The 18,850-nt window shown below is 36.2% G+C and overlaps 2 protein-coding genes across 8 annotated transcripts in view; one reads left to right on the top strand and one right to left on the bottom strand.

Moving 5' to 3' along the window:
* Positions 1–9,560, bottom strand: part of LOC121859501 (YTH domain-containing protein 1-like) — a 92,618-nt gene extending 83,058 nt beyond the window's left edge. For 4 of the 7 annotated variants that reach the window (XM_042356353.1, XM_042356352.1, XM_042356351.1 and 1 more), the window contains exons 1-7: positions 9,397–9,559; positions 7,025–7,111; positions 6,722–6,895; positions 5,169–5,312; positions 3,942–4,028; positions 3,114–3,359; positions 1,143–1,260 (exon numbers count right to left, since the gene is read on the bottom strand). In XM_042356353.1, the coding sequence (XP_042212287.1) occupies positions 1,143–1,260; positions 3,114–3,359; positions 3,942–4,028; positions 5,169–5,312; positions 6,722–6,895; positions 7,025–7,111; positions 9,397–9,424 (884 nt within the window). In that variant the 5' untranslated portion in view covers positions 9,425–9,559. Of the gene's footprint in view, positions 1–1,142; positions 1,261–3,113; positions 3,360–3,941; positions 4,029–5,168; positions 5,313–6,721; positions 6,896–7,024; positions 7,112–9,396 lie in introns of all 7 variants that reach the window. The other 3 variants (XM_042356356.1, XM_042356355.1, XM_042356358.1) reach the window with 1 other exon arrangement.
* Positions 9,561–10,593: 1,033 nt separating this feature from the next.
* Positions 10,594–18,115, top strand: LOC121859503 (putative GPI-anchor transamidase). Its single transcript, XM_042356359.1, has 8 exons — positions 10,594–10,824; positions 11,854–12,005; positions 12,717–12,852; positions 13,369–13,577; positions 14,204–14,321; positions 15,600–15,710; positions 15,950–16,137; positions 16,386–18,115. Exons 1-8 carry the CDS (start codon positions 10,759–10,761, stop codon positions 16,468–16,470), a joined length of 1,065 nt encoding a protein of 354 aa, XP_042212293.1. The 5' UTR covers positions 10,594–10,758; the 3' UTR covers positions 16,471–18,115.
* Positions 18,116–18,850: the final 735 nt, after the last annotated feature.

Here is an 18,850-nt window from a genome sequence, read left to right as displayed (position 1 = left end):
GCTGAAGATATTCTTTTAAATTTCTAACCTGAAATACCTTTTAAAAATCTTCAGATTGTAATCTCTTAGATTCTGTGTTATGCTGCAAGAGAAGAATGTATCACCATCCACATATCTTGTCAGTTCAATGTTTTGAGTGTGTCTATGAGGTCTCCTCTCTCTTTCCTCCTAGAGTAGAAGTATCTTCAGCCTACATAGCCTCTCCTCATATGGACATTGTCTCAAACTTGGTACTGACTTAGAAGCTCCAGCCTCAATCTGCTCCAGGCACTTTGCATTTGACCATGCATAAATACAGTACAGTACTTGATATGTGGTTTAATGTAAGTTTTGTACAGCAACCTAAAAGATTCACAATTCATTGTATCAAGATTTAACATATCATGGCTTAGGATACAGTTTTGGCACATTGTAGACTTGCCTCGAGGTTAATTTTTCATCCACATACCATAGGTCTTTCTTCTCCTTTATTTCTCTGAACACATGAGCAATGCCATTTCTGACATTGAGACAAAATAGGTACTGGAAAATATTTCTCCATACCAGAAAATTACATCTATTTCCAAAATAATACAGGAATACATTATTAACTTTTGTTACCAGCGATTTCTAGTATCCAATACACCTTTATTGAGAGATACTACTGTAGGCATCTGCAACATGATATTTAAGAAGAGAGCAAATACCGTAAGCTGATCACTCAGAGTCAGGTCGCACAAAATCCCGCATTGACTCCATACTTGTTAGAAAATCAGACATGAAGTTCCTTAGCTATGTTAAGGAGACAACAGGTGATGAATGTGTCTTGTAGCAAAGATTTATTATGTATGATATGCTCCTAAAATGGAAGAGTCACAGGAAGGTGTAGTGAATGTTCTGAGGGGAGAGTGTGTGGAAATTGAACGAAGAGGGTGGAGTTGAAAAGCATGGTGAAGGGTGTTGTATCGAGTTGCTGGGCCAAATAGCGGGTAGAAACAAGGCCGTTTCTGGTGAACAGTAAGTGAAGAATTACTAAGGATAATGAGGAAATCAAGCATTTTTGGAGGATTAAAGTACTGTATGTCATTTCACTTTGTCTAGGTGATCTAAAATAGTTTACCAATGTAAACATTTCAAGATTAGTTTCAAACCCTCAAACTCACCTTGATATCCAATCCAGCTCAAAGACTCCTCCTAAGGCTCGAGCTGATAACCCTGGTGGCAGCACCCATGTAACAGGAGGAAGGTCCCTTCGAGATTCACCAGCAAGCCGCGCAAATCCTGCAGTACGTAGTAGATAATGAAGTGAAAAAGACTGATATTTTATTATAAATGATAAGCGTCAGTAGCCACAAAGCATTTAGTTTTATAAACAGATACTGTACTGGCAGACCTCAACATCTGTCGACTCGATGGCCACAGTTTCAACTATTCACAGTGATATAAATTGTGTACTATTTTAACACACACAGAGGGGGCTTCAACAATTCATGGTCATGCATGATGAGGTGAATCCTAGATAGAACTACGATAAAATGCAGTACATCATACTGCAACCTCGCTAATTTGATATTGTTGGGGCTTATCCCAATGTACTGAAATTACCCCCATAGTTAAAAGTTTGGCAGTCTTAAAATACAGGAAGGTCTCGCTTAATGAGTGACATGCTCCATTGGCAGACAACAAGTTGTGTGTCACTGAAAAAGACACTATAGCACACAGCATTGTTCCTGCACAAAGGCTGTTCTTCAATGCATGGCAGCTTTTGAATAATCTGATGAATTTTCTTATTACCACCATGCTATTGTACTATTCCAGATGTTACTAAATGTTACATTATACTTCCTTGAGATAAAGGTACAGTATATATCAGGTGCCTACAGGAGAGCTCAGGTTCTCAACTGGCTCAGCAGTGTTAATATTGTTATTATTATCCACTCTGTATCTGTGTTTTTCTGGCTAAATAAACTGTTTCAATTCATTTCAATTCAACAAACAAATAATTAATTATAACAGCAGTTAAGAAAGTATTGATGAAATATATATTTTATACTTGTACATGTTACTGTCCCTTGAACATTTACCTGGCTCAAGTATGAGTTGGCCATGTAATGGTTGGTTAGTACTTAACTCTTGTTTGTTAGTCACTGCATACTGAATACTGGTGTGTTTAACTATCAACTGTGCAAAACAGAGTATCCGATCTGTCTGGCCTGATGATGATGAGCTTAAGCTTTCCAAATACAGGGGGCCCCCAAGTTCGCGGATTTTTATTTCGTGGTCCACTATTATTCGCAGATGAGACCCTGAATGTACCCAAGAATGTCTGTGGGCAGTTTTAAAGTTGCCGGCATTTTCGCGGCTGGGACAGGGTGCCATCCGTTCTAGACAGTAATTTCCTTTACCTGTATTGCAAATATGTGTGTGTAGACACACACACACGCACATACAAATAAATAATACTAGTAATGGGAAAATCCTCTCACAAATAATTAGAAAAAAAATTTATTAAAAAAGTGAGTCTACCCTCAAGTCCGTGCTTTATTAATATTTATTAATAAAGTATTTGATAATAAAAGCAAACACTGTACAGTACTGATATTTACAGGTCTACCTGCATATTTTTTTCTTTTCTCTTGATGATGTTTGTTACCAAGTTAATAAGAGTAAATAGTCTGTCTGCCTTCAGTCTACAAATCATACCAGAAGTGACACACTTCATGGTCAAGCTCATCAAAATCTTAACCTTTTCTTCTAAACTAAACATCTTTCTCTTTTATTTTTCACTCAAACTGAAAGGATAAGCAACTGCTTGGTAAGTGGGGCATGTGGTAAACTCAGGGGGAATTGCAGAAGAGAAAGTGTCCTTGACACCATGACTGCACTGCAGTATTGTACTTTAATTGTATTGTCACAACTGTTGATTTAAAATGCTTCCAGCCTTACTCCTCAAGTATAATAAACATTTTGTCACAATAAAAAAGAAAATGGTAGCAATTTAGGTAGCCATGAAATCATAATAATAATTGTTAAAATTATAAACCCACAAAATAACCCGCGACTTTTATGCCACGCTTATACTGAACTTATAGACTGTAGTACAGGTATTTCTAATAATGGTCCTTCATACTTACCACAAAAGCGTCCACTCTCTTTAATGGAAAATATGAGAATGACATTTCTTGCTTCCCTGAAGGCTTGGTTAAGTTTAGCTTCATTCTGAGGTGGAGTGGACCAAACTCCCTTTGTCTTAGAGAGTGAAATGTTCTCTGCGTTATTTGATTTCATGAGGAAGAACCTTGCGTCGCGGAACATGTAGTTCACTTTGGTAATATAGTCGTATTTCTTCTTTGTAGAACTTTCCTTCCCTTTCTTGAGTGCTAAAATTAAGAGAAAATAGAATTCTTAGCTAACTAATGAACTTACCAAGTCATAATTATTACTGTACACATCTACCATAGTTATTACACAGCTATAATTCACAGGCAGGGTTTGCATCTACTCGAATGTTGTTTAATTTTAAAATCAGTTAGGCTGGATTTACACTGAACAAGCAAGACAAAACTGTGTGAACATGACCTGACAAAATATCTTGACTGATGGTTGGAGCCAAACTGAATCAACAGGGCAGGACAGAACCTGCTAGTCAGTTGTTGACAAGCTGTCCAGTGATGATGAAGATACTGTAACAATATGATGTTTGTGTATGGGACAGGGGTAGTGTGTGGGAGTGAGGAAGTGTGTGGGAGTGAGGAAGTGTGTGGGAGTGAGGAAGTGTGTGGGAGTGAGGAAGTGTGTCAGACTGTGGCAAAGCATATTGGTGATGGCTGATGCAGTGTGTGTGGACATTCTCCCTATTTCAGTATTTCTGTACTTTCAAGAGGATGCCATTCTGTGGGTTGGTGTATATATCAACTCCAGTAGACAAAAGTAATAAACAGAATAGAGACATAGGCACTTACAATCTTCATTGCTCTTCAAGGACGTTTCTGATGTACTACGCTTGCGTTTCCTGGTATCATCTTTATCTTCAGATTCGTCCTTCTCGACTGTGGGAATTGAGAAATTGAAGAAAATTTAATTGATATGAAATACACCAAAATTGTGTCTTACCACATAATGCTAATGTTTACCACAACAAGCAAGGATGTACTGAAATTAACATTACAACTGTGCATATTAAACACCCAAGAGAAACACTGTTGTTTTAATAAGACATTGTTTTACTCCAAGGTCTCTTACGGTCTCTCTTGTCAATGCCTAACTCTTATGTCAATTCTTACAATCTATCCCAATGTCATTCTTGACCAGCCCCTGGCTCTCCCCCCCCCCTCTACATTTAGACACTTGCATCTCTTGGTCTCATTCGTTATCCTTACATGCCCAAACCACCCTAGCCTTCCTCTACACAGTACAGCGCCAATACCTGTACTCTCAATAACCAACTGTCCTGTTAGCTCTTGAATACGGCCTCCTATCTTTCACTTTCACTTTATACTTCCACTTCACCATTCTACTTATGCCATCCTCTTTAACTGTCCAAGTTTCACTGTCATACAACATCACACTTCTCACATCAGCTACATACTTTCTTCCTTTCACTCAGAGGGAAGGACCTCTTGACATCATTAAAGGCAACTGCTCCCTTAATTTTCTCCAGCCACTTCTGACTCTTGCAACTGAGCAGGCTTTAGCCCCCACTAGCACAGATCCTCATTACCAACAACCATGGTATTGTGGAATTTCTAATGCACTACTCACCAACAACATCCTTGTATTTGCTGGCTATTGTGAATACCTCTCCTATGCATTTGCACTATTCAACATATTGATGACTGTGCCCTATTAATGCTTCTTAACCACCAACATTACTATTTAGACCACCTCCCAGTGCTAGTCTCTCTTTCACCCAGCTTCAATACAACATGCATTAACTCAACCAAGAACTCAACCTTCACTTAGCCCAACTTTGTGGGGCAAATGCAGATATGACAGTCTTCAGATCCTTTCCTGTTAGCAGCTTCAGAACCTGAAGTCTCACATTAACCCTTTTCACCTCTTGTACTTCCTCCACACACTTTTTACTGAGCAAGGTTCTTAAGACGTGGGTCAATTGGAATATATTTATTAGCTATCTAAAGCAATAATCAGACTGATAAATACTTTAAACACAAGGATTAATGACTTACTTGAGGAATCCCTCGAGATAGAGGATGCTCTGGATGCCTCACTCATGGATGGTTCATCGTCTGAGAACTGGTGATCAGATGATGCTTCACTCCGTGTGTCAAACTCCATATCTCCATCTCCTTCTACAGCTTTGTCTCCTTCTTCTGTTGAGTGTTACATTAAAACATTATATTGTTAACGAAGTAACTAATATAATTTACTAATGCATACAAAATTACAATCACCAAGACCCAAAACCATTGTAAAGTATAAATCACTGACTGAGACTTGAAAAATAAGACCAGTCTCAAGATCTATATCATGTCTTCATACTCATATTTGTGTTGCTATGGAGACAGCCCTATAATTTTTTTTAATACAATACTATACTTCCATTTTGTACTGTACAGTAGACTTACACAGTAATACTCTGTACAAATAAAAACTAAGTACAGTTCAGTACATCATACACAGGTCGCTTCTCCTAACCTGTCATTTCGCTTGAGATCCAGCCTTTGCCAACCATGGGAGAGTTCTAGAACATAACCCCAGTTGTTGGTGAGGAATTACTGTACAGTATATACAGTACAGCTGGATTAATTGACACTACCATATGTAGGATGACAGAGTAGTGTGTCAACATCCAAGTTGCACCTTTTATTAACACAAATACACCAACACTGAGAGCTGACAGTGAAATACAAGAGCAATTTTATACGTCCTTCAGTAGAATATTGTTATGGGAAACATTAATACCAGAGATTAAAGAGATGCAGACTTAAAGAACCACATTGTGATGAAGGCAGCAGGGGCATAAATCCATATTATCTTTTTCCTTATAACACGTGTTCTGGATATAACTTGGCTACAACTAACACTTTTATCACAAACAAACAGACAAATACAAAACGAACCAAGTGATCATCATAGTCAGAGTGATGTAATCATTACAAGGGTCAGGTCATGCATGGTGCAGAAGATTGTTGGACTGACCAAAATAATTCATGTTCAACTTTCTATACAAATTGAAAAAGGCCATAAAAACATTCAGCTAAGATGGACAACATTCCATCTAGAGCAGTGCATTAAAGTAAAGATTGAAGCTGCAATCAAAATCTGACTGCAACAGATCATTACAATGCACTTAAGAACAGCACATTAACTTTTTTCCACAGATGTTAAAACCCCAAGCTGCTAAAAATAAAAAATAAATAATAATAAAAAACATCCATATGGGGTATAAAAACCCTGAGTGTCAAGTCTAGGCTAAATATTACAGTACAGACAAGTTTTAGTGTACTTACATAGCTTGACTTGGAAATTCCCCACCTTTTGGAATTTTTTACCCTGCAATACGAACAATGCAGACCCCCGCCCAACCTGATATTTCAACCAAACTGGACAAGCCTTCCTCCCAATTATTCAGGATTAGAGGGAGTTTGTACTCACAAATTGTTAATGAATAATTAGATTATCAAATATTACAAGTCTCCAAATTTCAGGCATTGCACACAAAAGCAGACATAGTATCCTCTAAATAACAAGTACAAAAGCAAATTCCAATACAACTTACCACCTTCAGCCTCCTTTTTGATACTCTTGGGCTTCTTCTTCCCCTCCCTCTTTGCACGGGCTGCTTCCTGCTTCTCCTTTAACTTGGCTCTCTTGGCTGCAATTTCTTTAGACTCATCTTTTTTTACCTTAGCCATGGCATCTTTCACCTCTGCAACTTTCTTCCGGCGTTTATCTTAAGGAAGAACAGACATGAGTTTCAAACCTGTTTAATTTCATTATACTGTACAGCATATTTTAAATTAATGAATAAAATGAAAACGGTTTTAAAGAAGTGAATAGCCAACTTAGTAATTCAACTCACTGGTTTTATCGTCGGACACATCATTCAGTTCATCAAAGTTTTCGGCAGAATCCAACAGTTCTTCCATTAAGTCCACTTCCTGCTCTCCTGAAATGACAAACGAATCTGTATACAGTACAGTAGTTGCCTCCAAATATACACATAATAATCCAGTCTTCAGTTTAAAGATAAAAATACTTGAATTACATGCACTTAATGGAAATACCTGTACTAAAAAACTTCAATAAGTAAAATGAGAACACGACCCTGCTTGATTTGGTATACTGTATCACATTAGCTCAAATGGACAAAGGTGCATGCCTATTACCTAATAGCGATCCTGTTTGATGGAAAAATGAAGAACCGAAATATGAAATCCATTTGATGACATAAGGGAAGACATACAGAACTGCTAAATCACTCTCAGGCAAAGCCTGTCTTCTATTAATGGGCTTGGTATGTGTACCCTAAGTGTAGCACTTTGACAGTGGTTTATGTACAGTACTTGGCACATCTGCATTCAACAACCAGAGGCGGACCATTCCATAAGTAGCATGTCCATAATGTAAGGGTTAATGGCACAATACATTATCCAGACAGACAAGGCCAAATAATGCTTGTACTGCATGCTGTACTTCTTCTCCAGCAGAATCAAAATTGAAAATTCAGTCACTCATATGAGTTGGTGGTTATTTGACAATCAAAATATAACTTGTGAGTACACCTCTTCTATAAGTTCAGTAATGTTTCTTCTCAGACATATTGCACCAATTCCACACAAAAACAGCTAACACAAAGAATCAGTATCATTCACTTACTTCTGCAATATTTTGAAGAAAAAAAAAATTCTGGAAGAGAAAATTTTTTCACCTGGCAAAGGTTAAAATGGATAATAAGTACAGGTCATAAAAATTTTATAATGGTTATTGTCTATCTGACAACACAGTTTGAAATGTATATTAGCTCTACATTCAATATGAAAATGCGATTTCTTATTTACGATCAGGATACTTTTTCCCATAGACCTCCATTGGTATTTTTGCAATAGTGCACACAACATTCCTACCCAAATCTATTATCATGTTCGAAAAAGACGTCTAATTTCAAGATAATTTTCTTTTATTACATTACCGTTGGAAACATATAATAACAGAGATAGCGCATGCCAAATCTCTCTATTTTCTTCCATTAATCTTCCACCATTATCGCCTACCCGACCTCCCACTCAGCAGTTTCCTTAACAAATCTTCATGTGCATGCATTCCTGTACACGTCACGTGACCAATCAAAACGTTTTTTTTTTGCCACCAATTAAAATGAATTGTGGTTTAATTTGCAGTATTTTTTGCCAAATCAGTTTTGATTATGATTTTGGGTCTTTCATATTTCGAAATTCAAATTCAATTCCGACCATGAAAGTCTGCGATGGGTGTCACTTCAATTACATGAAGCTGATTGCTCGTTTTCGGGAAAAAAAACGAACACGCTATATAATTTTTTTGATCTCATGGTGTTCTCCCGACCTCAGTAAAGTGTCCTGAGTGTAAGAACGAATGTAAATATTGTCAAGACCAACATACAGTAGTTGGCATTGTAGTAAATCTGACGATGAACCAGAACCAGGCCAATAAGGTAAGAAATGTGATTCCATCATATGGTGAGAGTTAGGTCAGGTTAGGTCAGGTCATCCCAAAAAAAGGTTCGGTTTATGTTTTTCAAGTGATTTTTTTTTTGTATTTTGTATTTGCTTGGCCATGATTTTTTTCGGAAAACGCCCCACCCAAAACCCCCGATAACTAAAACAACAGGCAATTTCCGACGGAACTGAAGGTCCAAACCAACCAAAACACAAAAATACAATAGAAAAACATAGTTTTGACTAATGCAAATTTACCCCTCCAATACTCCCCTGGATGTCCCATATTGCCTCTTTGGGTGTACAGTAATTACTCACCTGTTCCGTATACTCCGGAGTCAAGGGTATACAAAATTTTTTTCCTAAAGTGATCCTTCTCACATGTCAATGTTGTGGCTACATTTCTACCTTTATTTTCTATACATCATAATTATAATGCTGTTCTACTCACTGAACAATATACTGTACACAACAAATAACAGTAAACACAATATTCTGCGAATAACCAAGTGGTTAATGGACCGATCAGTGGTTAAGAGGATAAAAGTAAACACAATACAAATAACACATTGTGTTATACAGTATATAAAATATAGATAAGAGCATGTGTTATACGATATACACAATACAAATAACTGTATAAATGCTCCACAATTACCTCCAAATTATATTAAACAACAATACACAGTGATCAGTCACACCCCACCATAGTCTTCATCGGCTGATAATCATAATAACTGTGCTTCTCTGTGTTTACCTTTGATCTCGGTGTTATCTTCGCTCATTTCTGAATAGTTTCAAACTTGTACTGATCAAAAAACTGTAAAATGAGAGAGAGGAGGAAGCGAAGAACAAGGGAGTGCACCACAACAATGTTCCTTCCTCGGGAGCTTCTCTCGTACAATCTCGTCTGATGCGAGATTTTTTGATGTTTAAGTCTGTTGCATTAAATATTAATATTAAAAATATGTCTATACATTTCTAATCAACTATATTATTTATGAGTGAAATTGATAAATATATAATATGTCAAAATAGATTCTTCATAGACTATCCAAGGCACTGTCAGGGGTGCCAACATTACCAACCATTATATTTACAGTTTGATGTTATTTGTTCTAGTTGACTTTATTGTATTATCTTATTTAAATAACTGTGCTTAACAAAAATAAAATACAATATACGAAACAATGTTGATTAACCAAGACATATTCAATCAGCGTTAACAAATAAGTGAATGCATTTTTGGAAGTGGTTATAGTTCCGTCGCCATAATTACAGCATAACTATAGATAGATAAATATATAGATAGATAGATAGATTAATATACCATAAAATCACCAAATAACATCACATTAGTGCAGCATGTATTTAACCAATTTACATAGACAGTGTCAGGTATATAAACAATGGGCCAGTATACTGTACATGTTCCGTAGGCCTATGGAACCAAGGAATATATTTCTTGTATAAAACGGCCTACCAGCTTAACCTGTGGAATAGAGAACATCACTGGCTAAACTGGGCTTCACCATAAAGTTTTTAAAGCAGGAAATAAGGTTAGTAATTACACTCCTCCCCTCGGCATGGCCACCTAGTTGGTAGCCATTACTCCCATTAGGCATATAAGTTAAATAGTCTCTATGCTGAATAAAATCGTCTGGCATTAAAATATAAAATACTAAAAATGGCGACCCGTAGTGAAGGGCGTTAAGATATACTCGAGATTTATGTTGGTTCGAGGTTCAGGTGTGGGGTTCGGGCTTCGGGTCTCGTGGGTTCAGAGTCATGTCACTGGGTCTGGGGTTCGGGCTTCGGGTCTCGTGGGTTCAGAGTCATGTCACTGGGTCTGGGTGAGGTTCAGGTCTGGGGTTCGGGCTTCGGGTGTCGTGGGTTCAGAGTCATGTCACTGGGTCTGGGTGAGGTTCAGGTCTGGGGTTCGGGCTTCGGGTGTCGTGGGTTCAGAGTCATCAGTCACTGGGTCTGGGTGCTGGAGGAGTGTCAACAACAACAAGACCAAGGTGGTGGTGTACCTTGTTAACTCATACATTACAAGACAAGTACACCATTAACGAGAAGATATACTACAGATATAATAAGACGTTATCTCTACCACTACATGAGGATGAAGTTACTGATGATAGTAATAACTTATACCTGCATATCACACCATTTTGCAAATAATGTAAGTTAAACACACATCACTATTAGATGATAACAACCCGGTGCTTATGTTAGTTTCGGTAGTGACCAAACCACAAAACTATATTGATTTGTATATAAGGGGATAGAAAAAAGGTTAATGAATACAGGTATGGTAGTCGTATGCCAAAACTCACACTGGATATAAGTACGGTAGCCGTATTGACATACTGTGTTGTTAATGGTTAGGTTACATTAACTTAGCATACAGTAGGTTAGGTTAGTCAGAAGACCATCTTAGTAACTATCATTGTATAGTCTGCTCACCACCCATGCACATTAGGCCACCTTAGGCCGTACCAATAGACATTGACGTTTCACATTAGGCTGCCGTACCTGTATCTTGTGCCCCCTAAAAAATTACTTTATAGTATTTTTCGGAAATTAAAAAAATAAAATCAGATATTTTTTTTTGGTTTCACTTAAAAATGCAATTTTGATCACTCAAAGTGGGCACCCCCAGTGTGTAAACCTTATCTAACAACACAAAATAAAAACAAAAGGAATGTAAAGTAGCAAACCTAGTGATTAATATACAGGATACAAAAAAGGAAGAGAAGAAAGACAAAAAGGAAGAGGAAAACCTAACCTAACTCTATCTTTGTCTTGGTGATTTTGCATTGTTTTATGAAGTGCAAACTTAAAACCCTCCAAATTTTGTTTACTCTTTTTTTTAAACAAGTCAAAATAACTAAACATATATATACGTACATATATATAGGGGATATATAAATTTTTGACAAAACACTATAGAGAAGAGCACTTTTTGATTTGCTATGTCTCCCTGTATACAAACCAATACTGTATAGAGTTCCATGGTTGCTCGCTACTGAATATTAACCATAGTAGTGACTGGTTGTGTAGTGGAAGTATATACCCTGAACTATAAGTTATCAGTAGATATATATTTTTTTTAATGGGCATAAAATAAAGAGTGCCATTGTTTACATCTGGCGAGACTGGGGTCTTTGTGAGATATCAGAATTATAATTTTACACTTGTTTCATTTCAGGTTGGAGATGCATCACAGATACTGAAAGGGAAGACCCACACTAATAATTGGGCAGTTTTAGTGGACACCTCGCGCTTCTGGTTCAATTATCGCCATGTAGCCAATGTACTGTCTATGTATCGTTCAGTCAAGAGGCTTGGAATCCCTGACAGGTAAAAAACTGCATGTATCAGTAGTCTCTCCCCCTTTTTTTTTTGCTTACTGTACTTAAGTTACAGCTATTAATACTGTATGCCCTCTCAGCACACTTCAGTAAGTTACATATTACTGTGCACTAATATTCCCTCTAAGCATATGTTATTAAAAAGTATTAATGTACAATACTATTTCATATATTAATATTTAAATTACAATAACACTAAATATTAAGATATTTATATACAAATATATACACTTTTTATATATAACTGGATTGGTTAAATCTGTTCTTCGTCATGAGCTTCGTTGTCCAGTGCTTGTACAAGAATGTGTCTTAATTTGTCTACCTGGTGAAAGCCATTGTAGCAAGTATTATTGGTGATGCTGGGATATAAAAGAACACAATTACATATCTGGTAACATGCTGGTTCTCTTTATATTTATTACTACCCTGCATCTCTCTTCTACCCCAGAGGTTAGATTCTTTAACATAATCATGTTACTGTATTTGTATTACCGAGTATGGTTTTTGCTCACACCTCCTGGCTCTCATCTGTAGTAAGCAGGCTTGCAGAAATGAATTTATGATCCAAGTTGGTTTGCTACATTATTTTCTTATCACAAACTAACATATCATGGAAATTGAGAGTTTATTTTATTTTTAACATTGGTCACAATGACTTAATGCTGTTTACTAAATTTATAAGAGTATATCTTTATTTCAGTCAGATTATTTTGATGGTGGCTGACGACATGGCATGCAACCCCCGCAACCCACGTCCTGCAACTGTATTCAACAATGCCCATCAACATATAAACGTGTATGGAGAAGATGTTGAAGTTGATTACAGGGGCTATGAGGTTTGTTTTATTAATATTTAACATTACTATTACTGTATTATTATTATCATCATGAATATAGTGTCTTCTGTCTGGAGAATATTCTTGGTTTTATGTTGCAAGGTATTGGTCACTACAGTATTAATCACCTTGTCTGTTCATGTATTTTATCTATTTCACTCTACAAATTTTACCAACCTAACTCACACCACAACAGGTAAATGTAACTTCTAAATTGGTGTACGTCCAGGTATATTTACTTTTTATGATATGAAGATGTATCTTTTAGGAGTCATTCAAAATTTTGATAAAACAATGATTCTGTTTATTTACCGGTATTGTTTATTTTATTGAGAATGTGTCCAGTTTTCCTTTTGAAGTAGACTTTATGTATCTGTTTTAGTTATACCAATGGGAAGAAATAAAACACACTGTACTTATCCCATGATACTGATTTCATTGAGGCTGACACTAGCCACTTTATTGCTTCATGTGTTAGTGTATTGTAAAAATAATTCATTTGTTTCAACTTTTCAGGTTACTGTGGAAAACTTTGTAAGACTATTAACTGGTAGACTTGCCCCAAGCACACCAAGATCTAAGCGACTGTTAACTGATGACGGATCTAATATACTGATATACATGACAGGCCACGGAGGAGATGGCTTCCTCAAGTTCCAAGATTCAGAGGAGATCACTAATGTTGAACTTGCTGATGCATTTGAGCAGATGTGGCAAAAGAAGAGGTATGCTCTGGCTACAAAAATACACGTGTTACAATCCCCAGTCCTCTCCTAAGTTGTCTCTGCTCTTTTTTGTTATCTTCACCTGATGCAAGACCATTAAGGCAGATATAACTTGAGAATGTTATGCCCATACACACCACACCTTTCTTATGCCCCTCTCCATGCCTCCTCCACTCCCTCCTTGCTTTTTTTTTATTATTATTATTATTAAGACACTATCTCTTGCAAGACCTTACTGGTAAGGTACAGTACATATGAATTTGTATACTAACTATATTTGGAGTTTATATGGAACTGACATAACCACATGGAAGGAGTTTTTTTCCATTTGCAAGCTCTCACCTATATGACTCTGGGTAGTCAGAATCAAGAGCAACACTAATTCATCACTTCCTGTCATTCTTACATACTGTCAGATTGCTGTATTAGACATGAACTTATTTTAAACCTTCCTCAAACCCCTTCTTTCCCACTAAACACAGCCTTTGCTATACAGTTTTGCCAACTATGGGAAAATTTTAAAATATAAGCCCATGGTTGGCAAGGGATTACTGTATATCCATGAATACATTAATACTACATTTAAGATATGCTGAATGCAACTAGCATTTTCTTTATTGTTACAGGTACAATGAAATTCTCTTCATCATAGACACTTGCCAAGCAGCTTCAATGTATGAACACTTTTACTCTCCCAACATCTTGGCCATCGCTTCCAGTCTAGTGGGGGAGGACTCCCTTTCTGTAAGTTTGGATAATCCACCAGAGTTTTTTCCACTGTTCTCAGGTCTTTCAAATTTGTTATGCTAAATTTTAAAGTCGAATGTCAATCTTTCTAGGAACTTTGTTTTAATTGTAATATTGTACATGTGTCCTTTCTCACCAAATTTGCTCTATTATACTTCAGTGCCCAGACATCATACTTTTATATGTACCAAGACTAATATACTTTTAACATAGGGGTTTCAAAATCTTGTAAGATAATTTCTGCTGCAATGAGTCACCCTTGAGACCCCCAAGCAACACTAGGCATTATCATATAATTTTTGTAGTTGTGGCCAGTTGTCTTAGACCCAAGAGACCTGGTATTAGTGGCTGGGACTAAACTTACCATTAATCTATCCTCCCCACCTGCAACCATTGTTTGTTCTTGTAAACTTAGAGGCAGGAGGCTTGATGAGCGCAGGATGTCACTTCAACTAGTGCACACAGGTCTCACTCTTCTCATTGGGTCTGTCATGAGGGTTTTCTGGAGGCAGCTTCAAATCATTCCTGGTCACACCTCCCATTATTTGCTCTCTAACAATCTAGAGATATGTGCAGTGTCACTTTAATGTCACAAGTCTTCAATGTTAGTACAGTACTGCATCAGTTATTGTTTGTTAACAATCTTAGGTACTCATAATGAGCCCAACTAGGAATTGATATCACTCACTGTATGCCAAAGCATCATTTTATTTCACAATGAGTAATCCAATCTGTCATGAAAATTTTAATTTCTCAGGTCTTTAGTGGTCAGGCTTGGACTTAGGTGGTGGCTGGGTGCTGAAATTGAATTACTGTACTATACAGTACAGTAATATCTATTTTAGAGACAGGTTTGGGGGGCTTGTGGGTATTTTCACTTTGGGATCTAGGAGGAGTTGCTGCACATAATATTATTAGTTGTGACAAACGGCAGTGTTGGTGAACACACAAAGGGTTATGAAGGTGGGCATTGTGGAAAAGGCTTTTGAACAAGGAATACTGAAGGTAAAAGAATGCTTGGTTAGTATATTCAGAGAGTAGTACTATCAGCTTGGCTGACTTCCATGTTGTATGGACGAAATTAATCTGCAGTCATTAGCAAAGATATTGTTCAGTATATAAATCAAATGCATTGATTTTTAGAGGTGTTGCTGAATAAATTCACTCACGATAGAGTATAAGTGAATTTTTTAATTCAAAAGATATTGACAGGTTATCAATAGTTATTAATTTACCCATTTATTTGTGTTATTATTATATTTATTTATTTTTCAGCACCATGTGGATCCAGCAATAGGAGTGTACATCATTGACCGATTCACTTACTACGCTCTAGAGTTCTTGGAGAGAGTCACACCTAACAGTGACAGGACTTTAGCACAGTTTGTATGTATTTTTTTATAATCTTTTTTATTCATCATTTCACCACTTATCTGCTTATTAGCCGTAAGGACAGTTCGTCTATCCAGTGTCAATACAGGAAGAAACTTGTGGTGTTTGGTAGAGGGGGTCACACTGGTTAACACCCATTGACATATTGGTGAGAGAATCAGAGAGATTGAATATTGATTGATTCATGCTTATGGTGTTAAACAATTATATTTCATGATTTTTTATGCTTCCAGCTTCAGGTTTGTCCTAAACGTGTTTGTATATCTACGGTGGGAGTTCGACAGGATCTTTATCAGCGTGACCCCAATGATGTTCTTGTGACCGAGTTCTTTGGCTCGGTACGCAATGTTGAACTAACAAGTCACATACTTGAACTCCCTAAGTGTGGGGGGCCTGGTAAAGTTGGACTGAATAAGTCAAAGTAAGTTATGAATCATATTCATTATAAAACTTCATGATAGTTCATTATTACAGTCAGTGTTGCTATCATAATGAGAAAATTATTATTTTGAAAATAAGTTTTTCCATGAAGATAAACTTCCTCTAGAGTGGTTGGAGGTGGCAAGGCAGCAGCACTACAACCCTGCTTATAAAGGTTTGTCATATGTGAAAAGTTACTCTTTATATATACTGTACAGGGTATATATATATATATTTTTTTTTTTTCAGTAGTGGGACCAGTGTGAAGGAGAAGACCCCAGTATCTGTCAGTTATGTGTATGCTGATCAACTCCCAATTCATAGAGTATCATGAACATATAACACCTAGCTAGTAAGCTGTTGAAGACATTATCATCATCCTTAGATGCATCATTATATCTGTATGACTGTATGTACATGTTGTGTTGTCATTATCTACTTATGAAAGATTAAACACAAAAAACTGAGACCACTATACAGTACAGTACAGTTCCGGCAGAAATATTTCAACTGCAATCAAAAATTAATAAGTGATGACACACCTGGTGTTGACACCATACAGTACAGTACTATGTAATGGTTGCAATAAAGTACATGTTGGTCAGACAGGGAGGAACTTATCTCTGCTGGCTTAACAGATCATAAGATATGCCCAAAATAATTCAGTTGTATTTAAACATGTTAGGGAGTTGGGTCATGTCATTAACTGCAATAAACCATCCACCATGTACAAATCTAACTAGTTTATGAAGAAAATTTTTACTGTGTTTTGAATGAAAAATATTCAAATTTCAACAAATCTAGAGAACAATGGTTCCATGGCTTTAACACCTCTGTGGCTGTTCGTGAGACCTTACCTGACTGCTGAAGAGGACTGTACTGTAGGTTATGGTCAAAATTTCTATACTCTACTTGGCAAGGGATACAACAGTGCCGGTAATAAGCCTGGTTATAATTATAGGGAATAGTTACCTTAATATACTGTAGTAATATAATGTAAAGAATAATGAAAAATGTTAAGATTGAATATGCTCAGATTTTTAATAAATTTGGAAATAGTATTTTGATTGTCAATACACAATGGAGTTCAAGTGGACAGCAGTGATTTAATGAAAACAAAATTCTAGTAGTAAAATAAAGTACAGTACAGTATTTTAAGTGGCAGTTTTTAATATTTATTAATCTTTTATGTCAAAACATTAAATTTAATGTACTAAACAAGGCACAGGGGTTAAATTAACAGTGAAAACTTACCTTGATCAAATATACAATAATGAATAATGTTAAAATTTTACATTCTCTGATTTTTATGCCAATTTAAAAGTGGTATATGGGAAGTAAATTTGATTTTACCTTTAATGCACCGTAATGATAAATTATATTTTGTGGGATTAAGATGTTTTACATATTTTAAGATAGTAATTATTTAGCCCCTAAGATGCATGGATTTCAGCCCCTTGGAAATCTGCCAATACTAGAGGTCGCGGTCATGAATGGTGAGTTGGTATACATTTAATGATTTGCCAATAAGAGAAAATGCAAATCCAGAAATGGCAAATATCATGAATTTACTGTAATGTTTATTTATTTTTGTGATCTTTGGTAATAAATCAATAAAATACAAAAAAAATATTTAGTATGACTGTATACTGTACTGTAGTGTGCACCTGTGTCATATAAGGTCATGCAAAGTGGAGTTTTACTGTATATTATATGTATGTGGGTGGGTGTGTGTGTACAGTAGAGACAAAGGCTAGGCTGATTGCAGGGTTAGTTTAACTATACAGTACTGTACAAATCAGGTTATATTCAACTTTCTTCATATCCTATGCAGTACATACAATAGTTAAATGGAAAAAATCAGTTCAGTCCCAGGTTAGTAAATTTTTCACTGTGTGGTTTATACTCATATATACTGTATATAGTATATATGTATATATGAGGTCTAGGATAAATAAATGTTCCATCATGAACCTTAAGTACTGTACTTTCATTATCCTAAACAGGCCAAATTAATTAAACAAACGATATAAATGAAATATGTACAAACTATCATGGTGTTTGTGTGTATGTGAGGGTGAGGCAGGGATGGTGTCCATTCACTGAATAAAGTACTATACTGTATACCACCTGGATCAGCTTGGAAGTTACTTCATATTATGTGTACCGTATTAAGAGGTGCTTGGTAATCTTCGTTTAATACTTGTACACATTATTGTGTGGTGAACTCAGTTAATAAGTAGAAATTTATCTAATGCTGTATTGTTAACAAGAACATTGACTTAATTTAAAAATAACAGTGGTGGTCTGTGCTTTGTTGTAAGCAGACAAAAAAAAAGTGCTTTTAGCTCCTCGTAATTAGATATTGAACTTATAGAAGAGTCTTAGCATAATTTAGATGCTATTTAGGGATGTTATTTTGTGCTCTGGTGAACTGTACAGTATATCAAACTGGTGTGTTCTTGTATCTCCAGTATACGAAACTGTGAGACTGCTGGTCTTTGGTCCACTGTGAGTATTTACCAGATCTAAATTTTTTTCAGAATTTAGGAACCTAATGGTATCACTTTACCACATTGGATTATGCTAAAAACAATAGTCACTTATGGAAACGGAACTATTACAAATTACAATGGTTTTTTTTTACTTTAATAAGAGAATGCTGTTAGGAACCAACTGAAATTAAAATAAAATTCAGTACAGACATTAAAGAA

This window comes from Homarus americanus, unplaced genomic scaffold (genome assembly GCF_018991925.1).
Source record: "Homarus americanus isolate GMGI-L3 unplaced genomic scaffold, GMGI_Hamer_2.0 scaffold7626, whole genome shotgun sequence".
Classification (NCBI taxonomy): domain Eukaryota; kingdom Metazoa; phylum Arthropoda; class Malacostraca; order Decapoda; family Nephropidae; genus Homarus; species Homarus americanus.
Note: the sequence above shows the minus strand (reverse complement) of the source record. Positions and strands in the feature narration are given on the sequence as shown.